This window comes from Schistocerca nitens, unplaced genomic scaffold, assembly GCF_023898315.1.
Source record: "Schistocerca nitens isolate TAMUIC-IGC-003100 unplaced genomic scaffold, iqSchNite1.1 HiC_scaffold_351, whole genome shotgun sequence".
NCBI lineage: Eukaryota > Metazoa > Arthropoda > Insecta > Orthoptera > Acrididae > Schistocerca > Schistocerca nitens.
In genome coordinates this window covers 286,802-304,147 of record NW_026045885.1, presented here as the reverse complement: position 1 = coordinate 304,147, position 17,346 = coordinate 286,802, and the positions used below count along the sequence as shown (strand labels likewise).

The 17,346-nt window shown below is 45.4% G+C and overlaps 1 protein-coding gene across 1 annotated transcript in view; it reads right to left on the bottom strand.

Moving 5' to 3' along the window:
* The window catches only part of LOC126228021 (myrosinase 1-like), a 116,223-nt gene that overhangs the window by 15,884 nt on the left and 82,993 nt on the right, over positions 1-17,346 (bottom strand). The window contains exon 6 of the mRNA XM_049942266.1: positions 14,167-14,314. Within this exon, the coding sequence (XP_049798223.1) occupies positions 14,167-14,314 (148 nt within the window). The remainder of the gene's footprint in view (positions 1-14,166; positions 14,315-17,346) is intronic.

The following is a 17,346-nucleotide window of genomic DNA, read 5'->3' as shown; positions in this document are numbered from 1 at the left end:
ATATTTATCCGCCGTTATCAGGCAGCGACTTTCAATTAAAGTGTCCTCTCCTGTATGGGACTTCATAATGTGTCCACGAGTGCAGCCAAGTCGTGCACGGGTAGCCAACAGGCCACACTTAGCAGCGTTGGGGAGCGGACGTCAGTTTGCGTGCGGTTAGCGGGGCTGCGCGCGGACACCTGTTTACTTCGAGTGGCCGTCGCGAGTCGTTAGGCACACGTCCTAAATACTGCACAACGATCCAAGTCACTTTTCAACAGGATGACGCCAGACCACGCGCGCATGACGTCGAACGATTCCTTCGAGACGATCTCCTCCTGGATCCTACGCACATCGTGGGCATCCACCTCTCAGTTACGGCTAGCGTCGTTTACATCAAGATGACAAATGCCGAGTTGTGCACAACTGTGGTGAACCAATTCGCGCACTCATTTGAGTTCAAACACTCCATTCGTCACACGAGGGCGGCCACAGCGGACCACGCGGGCCTGCGCTCGCGCACATTCAGAGTCTTTCAACTCCCCTTTGAGGTGCCAACCGACGTCGTAACTGCAGCTTCCCGACCGTACGGCAGCGTGATCAGCAATGTGCCCGAGAAACGTTTGGGTTTTGTAGGGTGTATAATGGTGTCCATCAACTAAAAATCGAACTGACGAAACACGTTCCGTTCCTACCTGAGCATCGGTGTTTGCCACGCGTTAGTAATGTACGATGGCCAATCACGCAAGTGTTCTGACTGTGGTCAGTGTATTCGACGCCGGCTGACGCGAACACCGACCGGAGCATCGGCGCCACTGGCGGACGAGACAGTCGTCCTCGTCTACTAAATCATAGTGGCGAAGACGTCCCCTGTGGAAGAAGAAGCCACTGATCATCTGCGGCCGGCCGCGGTGGCCGAGTGGTTCTAGGCGCTTCAGTCCGGAACCGCGCGACTGCTAGGGTCGCAGGTTCGAATCCTGCCTCGGGCATGGCTCTGTGTGATGTCCTTAGGTCAGTTAGGTTTAAGTAGTTCTAGGTTCTAGGGGACTGATGACCTCAGAAGTTAAGTCCCATAGTGCTCAGAGCCATTTGAACCATTTTGAACCGACTCGGGACCAGACGGCTTCCCGTTGCAGTTTTATTGGGCCTTCAAGCAGCTGTTGGTGCCATGCTGGACAGAGATTTGCCAAGAATTGATGTCTACAGATCTATCACTTCCTCTAAACTTCTTAGAAGGAGTAATAGCGCCTGTTTATAAACCGAAGGACAATCCCGTATCCACGATTACTGGCGCTTGACGCTGCTAAAGAGCAACATGAAACTTTTCACCAGGTTAACGGTTAAGCGTTTTAGGAGTACAATACAGTATGTAATTCCGCAGGATCAAGCATCGTTGGAGGTGGGGTGGGCGGGGTCGACACAACATACGTGCAGCTATGTGCCGATACAGGGAGCTGACACCACTGGCGACTTTGGTCAAGCATCTGACCGAGTTGACCACTCATTCTTGACTGCATTTCTCTGGAGCATGGCACCCACACTGCTTTATCGAAGTGGTGTGCGCCTACTGCGCAATGCGTCATCAAAGGTGCTCGTTAACGGACGTTTAACAGCAGCCATCCAGATTCGCCGCTTGGTGCGCCTAAGCTGCCCATTATCGACGATATTATAAGCGTTGGCCGTTGAATCCTTGGTATGCGGCCTGCTGGCTGGAAGAATGTTCGTTGCTGCGACGTTCCGATGCACCGCATATGTGAACGACTTGATGCTGGTACTTTGCAGCGGTGATGATATGAGGGACGCCATGGAATGGATGACGATATACGGGGCTGCCCCTGGTGGTCTATTTAACGTCGAAAGTCACTAGCCATGCGAATCTGGACGGGATTACCACCTGACAGTGTCACCCCATTACGTATCAGCGACCAGATGAGGTGCTTGGGTTTAGATGAAAGATGTACGCCGTACGAAGACCCGAAATTGAAGGTGCTCCCTGCAAAAATGGTTCAAACGGCTCTGAGCACTTTGGGACTTAACTTCTGAGGTCATCAGTCCCCTAGAACTCAGAACTACTTAAACCTAACTAACCTAAGGACATCACACACATCCATGCCCGAGGCAGGATTCGAACCTGCGACCGTAGCGGTCACGCGGTTCCAGACTGTAGTGCCTAGAACCGCTCGGCCACCCCAGCTGGCAACGCTTCCTGCACCAAATTAGAGCATGGATAGCAAATCACCACCTGCAGACTTCGAACATCCTCCAAAAAACACGGTATGCCAATGTTTACCTAGCGTCGCCCACCCTGCCTGCCGGACAGGCACTTCCAGCATTATGGCGACTCTCGGCAACTTCACCCTCCCCAAGGACAGGGGAAGACTAGGGCTGGTAAACGTTTACGATAGGACGGTGACCATGTTAGTTAGTTCACATTTAGGGTTCTGCTGTCCCACCGTCCTCACGAGCTTGCTGTGGGCAGCTTTGGCGCCAGCCTCCCTCGCGTCCCCAGCGTCACTGCAAAATATCCCAGCACCGTTCTTCTACCTTGGCGGTTGTTATTTGGAACTCAGTTACACACGCGACGCTTTACTGGCTCCAACTTCGGCGATGGCGATGGAGATCTACTGCGTCGTGCAATGCATACGGCAACCGAATGTGGTGGAAACGATACACCCCATCGTGCAATGGCGTATCGTGTGGCAGACAGTTCACGCAGCCTTACTCGGCTGTAATGTCCGGTCCAATTGATACGTGACAGTCAACATGAAACACATCACACAGGTACAGCTACATAAGATCAACATGTCAGAATCCCCCAACGGTGTGCAGTGCAATGTGACTGACACAGGCGGATGCCGCCTTATCTGAGCAGAGGCTGTGCTTCGTCAAACCAGAGTTGGCTATCCTACCGACGGTAACACTGACACATGTCACCAGTCAAAGTCTTCTTCATCCAGACGAAACATACCATCTCAGGACCAGAAGCAACGCCGTCTCGTTGATCCGAGGCCATGCAGTCCATTACTTATTCAGTGATGGCCCAAACGATGTACTCGATTTCTGGAACTGTATGGAGGAACGGCATTGTACGATTGTTAGGAACTCCAACTATAGACATTAGTTTTCGAACTACTGTACGTCTGGAGTGCACTACACAGTCTGCCGTGTAGCTGGATCATTCATTGCGAGAGACGATGAACATGTTGAAATGCAGGTGACTTTGGAACAAACAACGATACCCAACAAAAGATATGAGAAGACACGCTGCGATGACCAGGCAAACACGAGGGTCCTAGTTGCAACTAGAGTGACTGCTTGCTTTTTTTCAATCGGAGTGTGGACCTCCCTTTTCTTTTCCATTACAATAATAATAAAAAACATTTAAGAAAAGCGGATAAGATGGCCGCTTGTGTAAAGCGGGAAATCCGGTTCGAGTCTCGATCCGGCACGAATACAGCTCACAGTTATTCGTATTGGTAACTGCGAATACGTTTCATGGGTTTCGTATAGGCTGTAGTCGCCGCAGTGCCCATTCCTTTGGACGTGTATGCGTGTTGGAAGGGACACTGCATCGCTCTTCTTAGCAACACAGGCACTGCAATACCGTATTTACCCGCTGTTACCAAGCAGTGATTTTCAGTTAAAATGTCCTCCCCTGCATGGGAATTACGTAATGTGTACAGTTGCAAGTAGGCTGTTTAGGTTTTTATGTTGGTAACGCCACGTAGCGCTCTGTATGAAACTCACTGACTGTGCTGTGTGCAGTCTGTGGCTGGTTCGAATTGTTGGAATATTTGCTATTGTAGTGTTGGGCGTACATGCATGCGTTGCGCAGTTGGAGGTGAGCCACCAGCAGTGGTGGATGTGGGGAGAGAGATGGCAGAATTTTGAGAGCGGACGACCTACACGTGTGTCTATCAGAAAGAGTAAATTTGTAATATTGGACTTTTGAACATTATTAAGGTAAATACATTGTTTGTTCTCTATCAAAATCTTTCATTTGCTAACTATACCTATCAGTAGTTAGGGCCATCAGTAGTTAGAATCTTTTATTCGGCTGGCAGTGTTGGCGCACGCTGTGTTGCAGTAGTTCGAGTACCGAACATTTTTGTGAGATAAGTGTTTCATAAAAGGTATAGGTTATTGTTAGTCAGGGCCATTCTTTTGTAGGGATTATTGAAAGTCAGATTGCGTTGCGCTAAAAAAATATTGTGTCTCAGTTTGGTGATGATCAGAATAAGTAAAGAGAGAAATGTCTGAGTACGTTCAGTTTTGCTCAGCTGTTTGAAAATCAAATGACGTAGAGGTTTTCCAGCACTGTCATTTATAAAATTTTTCTAAGGGGATGTTTCATTATGAGAACAGTTCGTGACACAGGGAACGACAACACGTGGGCCTTTGAGTCTGGCTGTGAGTCGTGCAAGGATAGCCAAAGTAGTTAGCCGACGGTTCGCCTAATGCGGGTTATCCGTGTTCGAGTACCGGTCTGGCAGAAATTTTCACTGTCGTGTCGTCCATACACAGATGACGGTTGTTCGTATTCGCAGCTGTGAATACATTTCACGGGTTTCGTAACAGCTGTAGTCGGCGTAGTGTCTATTGCTTTGGGCACGCATGCATGTAAACTCAGGCAGCCTCTAGTGCAGTTTTCATTTCTTATGAACAGTCAGCTACATAGCTCATTGTGCATCAGCGTCAATTGCAGTCACATCAGAAGGGTAGCAAGTTGCATGTCTAGCATTATGTCTGATTTTAAAGTTTACTTCTTCGGTTAGTCTTGCTATGATGGGTAGGATGTATCAAAGCTGTGCGCAGACCCGAGAGGAACTCGCCGCTGTTCACGAACAGCTGAATGCTCATTTGGCTACGGTCAGCCACCTTCAGACTGCTGCCTTGGGACGTAGCGGTGGCAGATAATCTGGCGCATTGCAGGGGCACAAAGCTGTCGTTTGTTTCGCTCGTGGACTCTGCTGCCAAGGCACCTCATAAAGTATCCGACACGGTGGATCTGCCCTCACGGGAGAACGAGTGGCGGGTGGTAACGCATTTGCGTCACTTGATGCGGCCGGTCCATGTAGAGACTGGACGGGTGACCTCGCCAATTCACCATGTGATTGGACAGGTAGCTGCTCCTCCAGCAGGGTTCGGGCAGGCAGGGATTTACCGGTACTAGCTATTAGGAGCTCCACTTTAGGTGCTTTATGGAGTCCCTTTGGGAGATAGCGTTCAGGGCTGGAAAGAAAGCCAATGTGCACTCGGTATGTGTGCCGAAAGTGAGGGGGAGGGGGGGGGGCGGTGGTGGCTCATCAGAGATGTGCGACCTCTGCTGCAGCTATCGGGCGCACTGGGTGCAGTCATCTGCAGTTTGTGACTCACGTTGCACCTACGACACCTGGGCTGTCGACAGTTCATACAGCGACTGGCGGAAGTGGTGAAGACTGCTGGCTTCAGATGTAAGGTGCAAGCAGAGCTCGCAGAATGCAGCGTTGTTACCAGAGTAGAGCGTCGATCCTGTGGTTTGGAGCCAAAGCACTCATCAACTCTGGATGGTCGGCTGCAGAGGTCTAGGTAGACCTGTATTATCGGGCGAGGATTTGTAGAACTCCATTTGATAGATTAAGGGTGCGCTACATAAAACGAGCAGCTACTCAGATAGCAGAGTACTTGTGAAGTGCACATGGTTTTTTTTTAGTCTAGGCGATAGTTTAAGGTACTCTGATGAACACTTGCCAGTCATTACGCAGCAGGGGAAGTCAGACCATACTCGAGAGTAAAGACACTTAAACTGTAAAAATTTTATCAGTAAATTGCCGAAATATTCGTAACAGTTCCTTAATTTACTACCTTCCGGAAATGTTCTCACGCTCAAATAATTCTCGGGACTGAAAGCTGGCTGATACACGAAGTGGAAAGCTCTGAGATATTGAGCAAGTCATGGAACGTATTTCGGAAAGACAGCTTAGGGGTCATAGGAGGGGGAGTGTCCATTGCTGTTGACAAAAGTGTTGTCTCTATTGAGGTCGGAGGTGAGTGCGACAGTAAAGTTATCCGGTCAAGTACAACAGGGCTTAGAGAAACCATGTTAATGGTTGGTGTTCTTACGGGGCACGCAATTCTGCTGGGACAGTTCTAGAGTCATTCAAAGACTGGGTGGCTGCGTGACTGGCTGACCGATGTGGCAGCTCATAAATACCCAGCTCATGCAATGCTAGTTGGAGGCGACTTTAAGCTATCGAGTATAGACTGGGATGTCTACGGGTTCATTGCAGGGGTACAGACAGGCTATCGTACGAAGTACTTTTGAACATTTTTTTCTGAAAACTGTCTTGAGCAGCTAGTTCGGCAGCCCACAAGCAGTGAAAACATCTTATACCTTGTACAAACAGGCCGGACCTTATCGACAATGCCAGTATACAAACGGGGGTCATTATAGCAACTATGGTTACGAAACTTAGTCGAGAAGGCATGGAGAGTGTTTCCGCTAAAAAGAGCAGATAAGCAGTTGTCAGCATCTCAATTAGACAGTCAACTGACTTCACTTAGTTACAGTGGAATGGACGTAGAGGAATTATGGACAAAGTTTAAGCAGATTGTAAATCGTGATCTGGAGAATGGTGTACCCAGTAAGTGGATAAAGGATGGAAAAGACCCACCATGGTTTCATAACGAGATTCGGAAAATGCAGAGGGAGCAGGGGCTGTTGCTCTCTCGTTTCAAGAGAGAACGCACAAAGGACGAAAAGCAAGGGTTAGCAGAGATTCGTGGGTCTGTGAAAAGTTCTGTGCGCGAGACACACAACAGTCACCACCGCCATACCTTAGCGAAACATCTGGCAGAGAACCCGAGGAAATTCTGGTCCTATGTAAAATCGCTAGGTGGGTCTAAGGCTTCCATCCAGTCACTTGTTGACCAGTCTGGTGTGACAGTTGAAGACATAAAACGAAAACAAAAGTTTTAAATTTCACATTCAAGAAAACGTTCAAGCGGGAGGAAAGTGCAAACATACCGTTGTTTGACCATCGAACAGACTCCAGTGTGGACGGCATAGCAATAAGTATCCCTGGCGTACAGAAACAAGTGATAGGTTTGAAAACAAATAAGTCACCAGGTCCGCATGGAATTCCAGTTCGGTTTTTCAACGAACGCTCTACGACATTGTCCCCTTACCTAGCATGAATTTATCGCGAATCTCTCGCCCAGCGCCAAGCCCACAGAGACTGGAAAAAAGCGCAGCTGACCCCCGTATATAAGACGGGCAAAAAAAAAAAAGGACCTGCAAAAATTAAAGAGCAATATCCGTAACACCGGTTTGCTGCAGGCTCATTGAACTCATTCGCAGATCGAATATAAATTTTCTTGAGACCGAGAAGTTTATGTCCACGAATTAGCATGTTTTCAGAAAGGATCCGCCTTATGAAACAGAATATGCACTTTTGTCACATGATATACTTCCAACTATGGATAAAGGGCAGCCGCGCAGAGTGGCCGCGCGGTTTGAGGCGCCATGTAACGGACTGCGCGGCCCCTCGCGTCGGAGGTCCGAGTCCTCCGTCGGGCATGGGTGTGTGTGTTGTTCTTAGCATAAGTTAGTTTAAGTAGTGTGTAAGTCTAGGGACCGATGACCTAAGCAATTTGCTCTCTTAGGAATTCACACCCATTTGAACGTTTTGATAAAGGGCAACAGGCACATTCCATATTTCTAGATTCCCAGAAAACTTTTGGCATAATGCCCCACTGCAGGCTGTTAAAGAAGGTACGAGGATATGGAATAGGTTCACAGATATGTGAGTGGCTCGAAGACTTCTTAAACTATAGAAGCCAGTATGTATCCTCGACGGCGAGTGTTCATGAGACAAGCTTATCCTCAGGAGTGCTCCCAGGGAAATGTGTTAGGACCACTCTTATTGTGTATATACATAAATGATTTGGCGGGCAAGGTGGGCAGCAATCAGCGGTTGTTTGCTGATGATGTTGTGGTGTAGGGGATGGTATCAAAGTTGAGTGACTGTAGGAGGAGACAAGATGACTTAGACAAAATATGAAGTTGATGTGATTCATGGCAGCTAGCTCTAAATGTAGAAAATTTTAGTTAATGTAGATGAGTAGAAAAACCAACACGTAATGTTTTTACACCATTAGTAGTGTCCTGCTGGACACAGTTCAAATGTTCAACTGTGTGTGAAATCTTATGGGACTTAACTGGTAAGGTCATCAGTCCCTAAGCTTACACACTACTTAACCTAAATTAACCTAAGGACAAACACACACACCCATGCACGAGGGAGGACTCGAACCTCCGCCGGGACCAGCCGCACAGTCGCTGACTGCAGGCTGGACACAGTCCTGTCGTTTAAATATATGGGTGTAACGTTGCAAAATGATATGAAATTAAACGTGCATGTGATGATTTTGGGAGGAGAGGCGAATGGTCGACTCCGGTTTATTGGAAGATTTGTAGGGCAACGTGGTTAGACTGTAAAGAAACTCGCATGCTAATGCCACCTGTTCGTGAGTACTGCTCGAGTGTTTGGCATCCGTACCAGGTCTGATTAAAGAAAGACATCGGAGCAATTCAGAGGCGGGCTGCTAGATTTGTTCAAATGGCTCTGAGCACTATGTGACTTAACATCTGAGGTCATCAGTACCCGAGAAGTTAGAACTACTTAAACCTAACTAACCTAAGGACATCACACACATCCATACCCGAGGCAGGATTCGAACCTGCGACCGTAGCAGTCGCGCGGTTCCGGACTGAAGCGCCTAGAACCGCTCGGCCACCGCGGCTGGCGCTAGATTTGTTACTGATACGTTCCCTGGAGGGAAGGCGACATTCTTTTTGAGGAACACTACTGAGAAAATTTAGAGAACGGCATTTGGAATTGACTGCACAACAGTTCTACTGCCTCCACCATTCATTGTGCGTAAAGGCCACAAAGATATGATACGAGAAATTAGGAATCATACGGAGGCCTGTAGACAGTCGTTTTTCCCTCGCTCAGTTTGCGAGTAGAACAGAAAAAGAAATGGCTAATAGTGGTACGGAACACCCTCCGTCACGCACCAATCATGGATTGTAGAATATCTATGTAGAAGTAGATGTGGATGCATGTCGGAAGGAACACTGCATCGTTGTTCTTAACAATACAGGCACTGCAATGTGGTACTTATTCACCGTTAGCAGGTAACCACTTTAAATGAAAATGTCCTCTCCTGTACTGGAATTGCGTGATGTGTGTACGGGTACAGTTTGTGACGCAGGGACGACGGCATTGGCAGTTTTCATGTGGCCGAGAGTTGTACAGCAGTTACCAAATCTAAGGAAGGCTTTTGGTTGTATCTTACCTCGTAGCATATGAAAAGGGTAGTTGCTACTTACGAAATGGCGGAGGTGCTGTGTTGCAGATAGGCACAATAAAAAGATTGTCAGACAATGAGCTTTCGATCAACAAGGCCTTCGTCGGAGACAGAACATACACACACACACACACACACACACACACACACACACACACACACACACACACATCACGCAAACGCATCTCACACACACATGACAGCAGCCAGCGACTACGGTCACGTGAGTGTTCGTTGCTTTTGCGTGAGTATGAATATGTATGTTCTGTCTTCGACGAAGTCTTTGTCGGCTAAAAGTTAGTTTTCTGACAATCTCTTTGTTGTGCCTATCTGCGACTCGGCATCTCCACTATGTGATAAGTAACAACTATCCGTTTCATAATATTGTTATTCCCGAACACCAAAAGCAATGTTGTCAATTTGCTGATGGGACATCCAGTCCATTACATCCACGCAGCAGTTACCAAATGTAAGGAATACTTTTGGCTATACCTTACCTCATAGTATCACAAATTATCCAAGATAAAAAATATAAGCAGACATAAGCTAATTATATGATATATACATGTAATATTGAATCACCACTTGTGTTGCACCTGGTCTGGCACACATTTTAGCTTATCGCTGCTGATTCCGCATTATGTCACGGTGCAGTAGACATCAATAGTTCCTTTCCTTTCCTTTCATTTCTCCCCGTCCACCTACAATTTACGTAACAATTTACTTGTATTGCAGTATATGCTACCTGTGATTAGGTATGAAATATGATATTACTCGGATGCCCATCACCACGGCGCAGTCACAGTCTAGTTCTTTTGATACTGTCATCCGCAACTTTTCGGTATACTCGCACCATTAGTTCTGAAATTACATGCTACATTTCGCTCTGGAGCTCTGAGTGTGATCGTAGCTTGTTGGCGTGCACACGAGATTTTTTTAAATACTCCCTCAGAAAGAAATCACGTGGTATCAAATCACAAGATCTAAGTCGCCATTTCACGTCACTGTTGCGAGGAATCACCTCGCTGGGGAATCTCTCTTGTAATAGGTCGACTGTCGCAATCTTGTAGAAATCAGACCTCTCCAGCATTCGGAAGGTCCATCTCAGGCCACAAAAATTCCTTTAACATATTGCGGTAGTGTTCGCCGTCCTCTGTTAATGCATATCCGTCACCATCTTCGAAGAAGAAGTACGCCCCAATGACGACCTCAGACCAAATTCACACTACCAGCTTAGTCGATATGGATGTAATGGCTATTCCATATTTACTCGAGTATTTTCTGCGCCCTAAGTCCTGCAAATCTGCTTATGTGCGAAGTCATTCTACAGAAAGTTTGCATTGTATTGAACATTATTTTCTTGATGAAATTTTTGTCCTCTCTTTGATTAGTAAGCATCCAATGGGCAAATGCTCAGCGTTTTTCATGGTCGTTTGGCTTCCGTTCTTACGTCAGTTGGGTTTTGTAGGCTCAAAAGTGCAGACCGCGTTTCAAAATTCGTTGCTTTCTGGTTCTGGGAATATCTAGTTTTTGGGATATTCAGCGAATGGGTTTCACCAGCCTACATTAATGCTATTACTTACGATGGCGCTTTTTCCGCGTATGACACCCCGAGGTTTTATTGTCCACAACCTGAATGGATTTCTCAGATTTAGCAACCAGTCCCATAACAGTGGACGTATACGGTACATTACGTTGGCAATACTTTCCACGGAGTTTGTGAACGGTCTCTGGACAAAATTGACCACAAGTGTAATACGTTTTCACTAGGGCAACACACTGTTCCGTCGTGAAGCGCTCCGTTGCTAACCACTAAGAAAAGAGATGAAAATCGTGCAATCGCCTGCGCTGCCGACTTACTAGAACAGGAATGACCAGCATTTCAAAAGTTTCTCCGTTCATAGGACACCTTTTAGTTTGAGTCTGTATGTAACAACCCACGTTTCTGAGTGGTGTGCGGTACTCAGATAGAGGCGGATGGGACGGGTGTTGCGAGAAGAGTTTCGTGTTAGAGAGAAGGGTAGGTCAGTCCAGGTGTAAATTTCCCACTTATTACATACTAACCTTTCTTTCTTGGAGTACTCAGCAAGTGGTTTCCCTACCAATTCCCGCCACCACTCGATATTGTCAGCAACATTGTTTGCTAAGATGTGTGTGTATTTTCAGCAGCAACTGCCACCTGTTCTTGTTGCTGAGCCACAAGCCACGCGTATTTAGCAGCAAGCGACACCGCTATACTCTTGTAGTCGTAAGTTTCGCAATTTCTCACATCAATTTGACAGTAAAATTTTCATAATGTGCCTGTCGGAATCACATATCGCAGGTTGCTCTCCATCGAGATGTTCAAAGAGGAATTAGTAGTCCTCACGAGTTGATGGACGTCGACGACTTCTGCTGTGAAGATCGCTACTACAACAACAGGGGTAAGAAGGGATGAGGCAGAGTATGTAATACACAGTTTCCACTCTGCGCTAAAGTAACTGTTCCAACCTTTCTACAGTACTATTCGAGACTTGGCAACGGAACCTCACACGTGATAGCGGGAATCTTACGTTCGCCTGTCACTTTCGATGTTGTGACTCATTTTCATGGATGTCACCTACATCTAATACACCGAAACAGTGAGGTTGCGACCCCCTTTGTTACCTTAGTATAGAGAGTGCAGCTGGTATCCACGTCATGTTGACGCGTTGCACCTCACATTTTAGCTTAAGTTTTAGTTATTTTTATAACCATCTTGAAGATCAACGCTTCACTGTAAGATAGGTAACCATCAAATTACTGAACATGGGACCAGCGTCTGAGATAGGTAAATACCGACAGCATCATTATTAGGAGACGAATGATGGCATCCTTTGCATGGAATGATTGCAAAATAAATTAAAACGATCGGACTTTTATCTCATGGTTACTGACTGCTGCTGTCAACGCTCTGTCGACTTCACCTGAATCCTTTGGGAGAAAAAAAAAAAAAAAAAACAATTCGGAGGAGGTAAATTTAAAATAATTACAAAAGTTCTTAACAGATACTACATCTAATTACTCTAAAACCAGCAAACAAAAACATTGTAACGCAACGTACACAGCATGTCTGCAAGCTATGACAAACTAGGAAAGAGAGGCATGGTAACTGAGTCTGACTCGCGCTCCTTTTCAGATACATGAGAACATTTTTCCCTACTCTATTATGTTTCAGGAACAGGCCATTTCAGTATCGCTGATTATCGATAAATGTGCACTACGGTGTCACAGAATAGAGTTATTATTACACACAGACTGTTACAGAAAAAAAAAACGCATGTAAGGGAGCCTGGCTGTTTACAAACATGAACGAAAACATGTGGTTCATCCAATAAGTAACATTTTAATGTGCATTACGGAATTGAGGAATGAACGTTAGTACACAACGTTTCTTTGGAGTTAAACGTATTAGAGGATATGCTGGTGCTGGACAAGTATTGGGGAACTTTACGTAAATGATCATATCTACAATTCCGTGTAGTGATTTTTAGATAGCCCGGAATGTAATTTGCGCGACCAAATGTGGATATGAACCGTTATTAACCAGAAGTAGTTATCCTTTCATATTTGATTATTTGTTGAAGAGAACGTGCAGCCGACTGAACAGTTTACGAAATAATTTAAAAAATTGTTTTTGCCACGAACAGATTTTGACATTACGGAATTTGTCGTCAGAAACAATTTCCTTAATTATCACTACGCGTCGTATAAGTCTGAACCTGGATGCAGTGCTGTCATACGGCAAATAGTACAGTGCAGCGTGCAGTGGTGGGTGCGTTTAGCAAAAAGTCTCATTTCAGCACGAGATTCATTCCACAACTAAGTCTTACAGTTTCTTTTCAGATGGAAAGATAAGGTGAAGTACTGAGCCGACAGCTTTAAACTACGGTCATTTTAAAGTAATAGTATCGGATTTTACACCCTGACAGTTTTATGTTGCCAGTATTGTCTGTAAGTTATCTAAGTTAAGCAGATATTGTCCCGGTTTTATGCAGTTCCAACGATAAGATTTTTTTTTAAGTCAGCACTGACACTAAAGCAGGAATACCTCTGTGCAATGATTATTAAAAATAATGCAAAAATATTTTATGTATTTCTCGGACAAACTGTGAGAAGTTTTGACTACTGTTTGGAAATCGCATGGACGGATCGTGACAACCCACTCATTAAGGAAGCTGTGAACACGAACCCGGATGATTTCAATATTCTCGGTGACTGGAATGCTGCCCTTTCTTCTACATCTTCATGATGAGTGTGCTATAGACACTCTTGCCTTCCAAGATGACAACAGTCATTTGACACGGCTGCATCCGTACGTCCTGGTATGGCGAACACTCATGCATCCTATTCCACCCCGACTGATGCTTTAAATCACCTCATCACCTAGCCTTAGTCTCATAGAAAATGTTTGGCAGCATTTGGGACTGGAGTTCCATGCGATCTGATATCGTCAACGAGTGGCTCCGGCCGGTTGTGGTGTACCTGAACAAACTTGAGGACTGTTTTGCTCGTCGAATTGGGTTCATAATCAAGGCTGGAGGCGTGTCACACGATGTTACCGTTATTTCTCCTGGGACGACAAAAGTATTTTTTTCCGTTGTGTTGATTACACTTTCATTAACACGACATTGTCATTGTTGTTTTCACAGTTTTATTACTCCCATTAATCTCTTAGAACTGAAGTGTCATAAGCAGTTTTACTTCACTTACCAATACATGGAATAGATCCGCTGTTGAAAGTAATTCACGTTTTTCACGGACGTTGTAACTTTAAGTGTTTCGTAGAATGCTGCGAAAGCGCACACTGCTCACCTTTGATGTACTCGACCTCCTCCGGAGTGAACTCAATGAGGCGGGACCTGGGGTATCCCCCAGCCTGACTGTTCTCCGCCACCCTCTGCTTCACGACAGCTGGGTAGTCGCCCTCTGACGTGAAGATTGGGTGACCGTACAGCCCGGCCTAAAACACGATTAAATTATCACTGATGACTAATGATTAGACGTCGGATTTTAGGCAAAAACCTATTTTGTTTCTCATCAAATAAAAACAACAGAAGTTGCAGATACATAAATTACGCCAATTTATGATCGAAAATGCTAGTTTTATAGCACCTAAAAATACCTAATTTCAGGTGAGTACCTGATTGTACCTAAATTTTAAACATCCAATAAAATGAAATTTTTTATGACTAACATTCTCTCGTGGTCTTCCCAGCTAAGAATTAACGCAAATATTTTATCGAAAAGTGTAATTTTATAGTTCCTTAAATACCTAATTTCTTGTTAGAACCTCATTGTACCTCATTTTTAAAAATTTTTCTACCGATGTTACTACAAGATGTTTCACTGCATGACAGAATGGCGATGTACTGCCAACATGACGGATGTCTGGCACATAGCTCGCGTGCGGTCGAAACGGTATTGAATAGCAAATTTCATGGCAGGTGGATTGGTCGTCGAAGCACCATACTATGACCCGCACGTTCACCGGATCTGACGTCCCCGGATTTCTTTCTGTTGGGAAAGTTGCAATCGTGATCCACCGACAACGTCTGACAACATGCGTCAGCGCATTGTCAATGCATGTCCGAACATTACGGAAGGCGAACTACTCGCTGTTGAGAGGAATGTCGTTACACGTATTGCCAAATGCATTGAGGTTGACGGACATTATTTTGAGCATTTATTGCATTAATGTGGTATTTACAGGTAATCACGCTTCAACAGCATGCGTTCTCAGAAATGGTAAGTGCACAAAGGTACATGTATCCAATGGAACAACCGAAATAAAATATTCAAACATACCTATGTTCTGTATTTTAATTTAAAAAACCTACCTGTTACCAATTGTTCGTCTAAAATTGTGAGCCATATGTTTGTGACTATTACAGCGCCATCTATCACAAAGCGAAAAAAGTGTTGCAAGTAAAACATTCATATTTCTTTACGTACTACATGAATATGTAATAAAAATGGGGGTTCCTATTTTAAAAAGCGCAGTTGATACCCTTTTGACCTATGACAGCGCCATCTAGCGGGCCAACGATAGCGCCATCTGCTTTCCCCCTTCAAGCTAGAAGCTTTCTATAACCGGATTAAACTGTTAACATTATTATTATTATTATTATTATTATTATAAAACGTTTCAAAATACTACATTTTACGGATTCTATCATTTCTATTCTGGTTCATTTTGGTTTTATAAAACTTCTGCTGTTCCGATCTTTTTCTTCCAATATAATGACAGGATCCTTACACGAAACTGAGTCGATATATGTAAAAACAAATTTGCTAATTTTACTCATATCATAGACAGCTCTCGCTTGACCAAAAATTTGAATATGGAAAAATTGTTTTCACAAAAGTGAATCTAAAGGTTCCCAAGACAGTTTCTCGGTATCTCCTGTAGATTCATAATTCCCCTTACTGACCCAGTTAAAGGAAGCCCTCTGTATATATAGATAATTCAGCTACTAGGCGGTGTATCAAGATAGTACATGCGTCAGAATTGAAGTTAGACCTCCAACAACACAAACGTAAAAACCGCATCAAATTTCATGCAAACGCGATGCGCGTACTACCATACCGACAGACAGATAGACAAACAAATGAGCAAAAATTCTGAAAACATTTGTTTTGGCTTATATTGCTGTTACAAAGACCCCTCATATTAAGTTTTCTTAAATATCTCCCGTGTACAGACTTCGGCCAGTTAGTTTTTATATCTATAGATGAGCCGAAACATTATAATCACCTACTTAAGAGCGTGTTCGTCCACTTCTGGAACGCAATTCAGCACTGACTCTGAGTGTCATGGATTCGACAAGTACTTGCTAGGTTTGCAGAGGCTTGTGGCGCCAGATGCCAACGAGAAGGTCTCACACTTGCCGTAACTTATGGGCGGTTGGTTTGTGGGCCCGATAGCGTCCCAGTTGGGTTTCATCGGACTCAGTTAAGCCGAATTTGATGACCAAGAGATCAACGTGAGTTCACTAGCATGCTCCTCAAACAACTGTAGTACCATTTTCGCCTTGTGATACGCACAGTTTCCATGCTGGAACATACCATCGCAGTTGGGGGGTGTTTAGGGTAAGGGATTACAAGTGCTTCACAATAATGTTCAAAAAATGCCTCTGAGCACTATGGGACTTAACATCCGAGGTCATCAGTCCCCTAGAATTTAGAGCTACTTAAACCTAACTAACCTAAGGACATCACACACATCCACGCCCGAGGCAGGGTTCGAACCTGCGACCGTACAGTCAGGCGGTTCCGGACTGAAGCGCCTAGAACCGCTCGGCCACCGTGGCCGGCTAATAATGTTCACGTGTACCACGGCTATCTCGGTGCCCTCAGTTACTACCGCAGGTCCCATGCGAAACCAGGGAAACGTCCCCCATAACATAATACTTGCTCCTACCGTCCGTGGCGCGCTGCATGACTCGAGCAGTCTGGATGACGGCATATCTGGACACGGCCATCGATATTGCTCAAGTCGGCGTATTTCCGCATTTGCGCCCCTTGTCTTCGCCATAATGTTTTCCCACTCGTCTCGTCTCCGCTCCGCCGTATACTTCTCTTACCTCGCCACGTGCCCCCAGCGCCAGCAGGCAGCCTACAGCCTCGCGGTGGGCAGTGGTCATAGTATGTTGGCTCACCATTGTAGATTTCGCTAAACGGAAAATTTATCGTGGTACTTTCTATAACACCAGCTGAATGCCAAGCGTTGGCCGGGTATCCACTTCTTCTAAATCTATTAGTCTAACCCCAACTTGCCTCCCTCCTCTCTCTCTGTCCATCACCTCCTGCCGCTCTCTCTGTACATCTCCTCTTTTCCCCCTCTCTGTCTGTCCATCACAGCCTCCTCTTCTCACTCCACGTTATCACCCCCATCCTAATAGAAGTGTGCTTGTGCTTACCTCCACAGTATTTCTTTCCAGATAGTAAGTAGTATATGTACAGCATTTCGTTGCAATCGATCCAGGATATTAG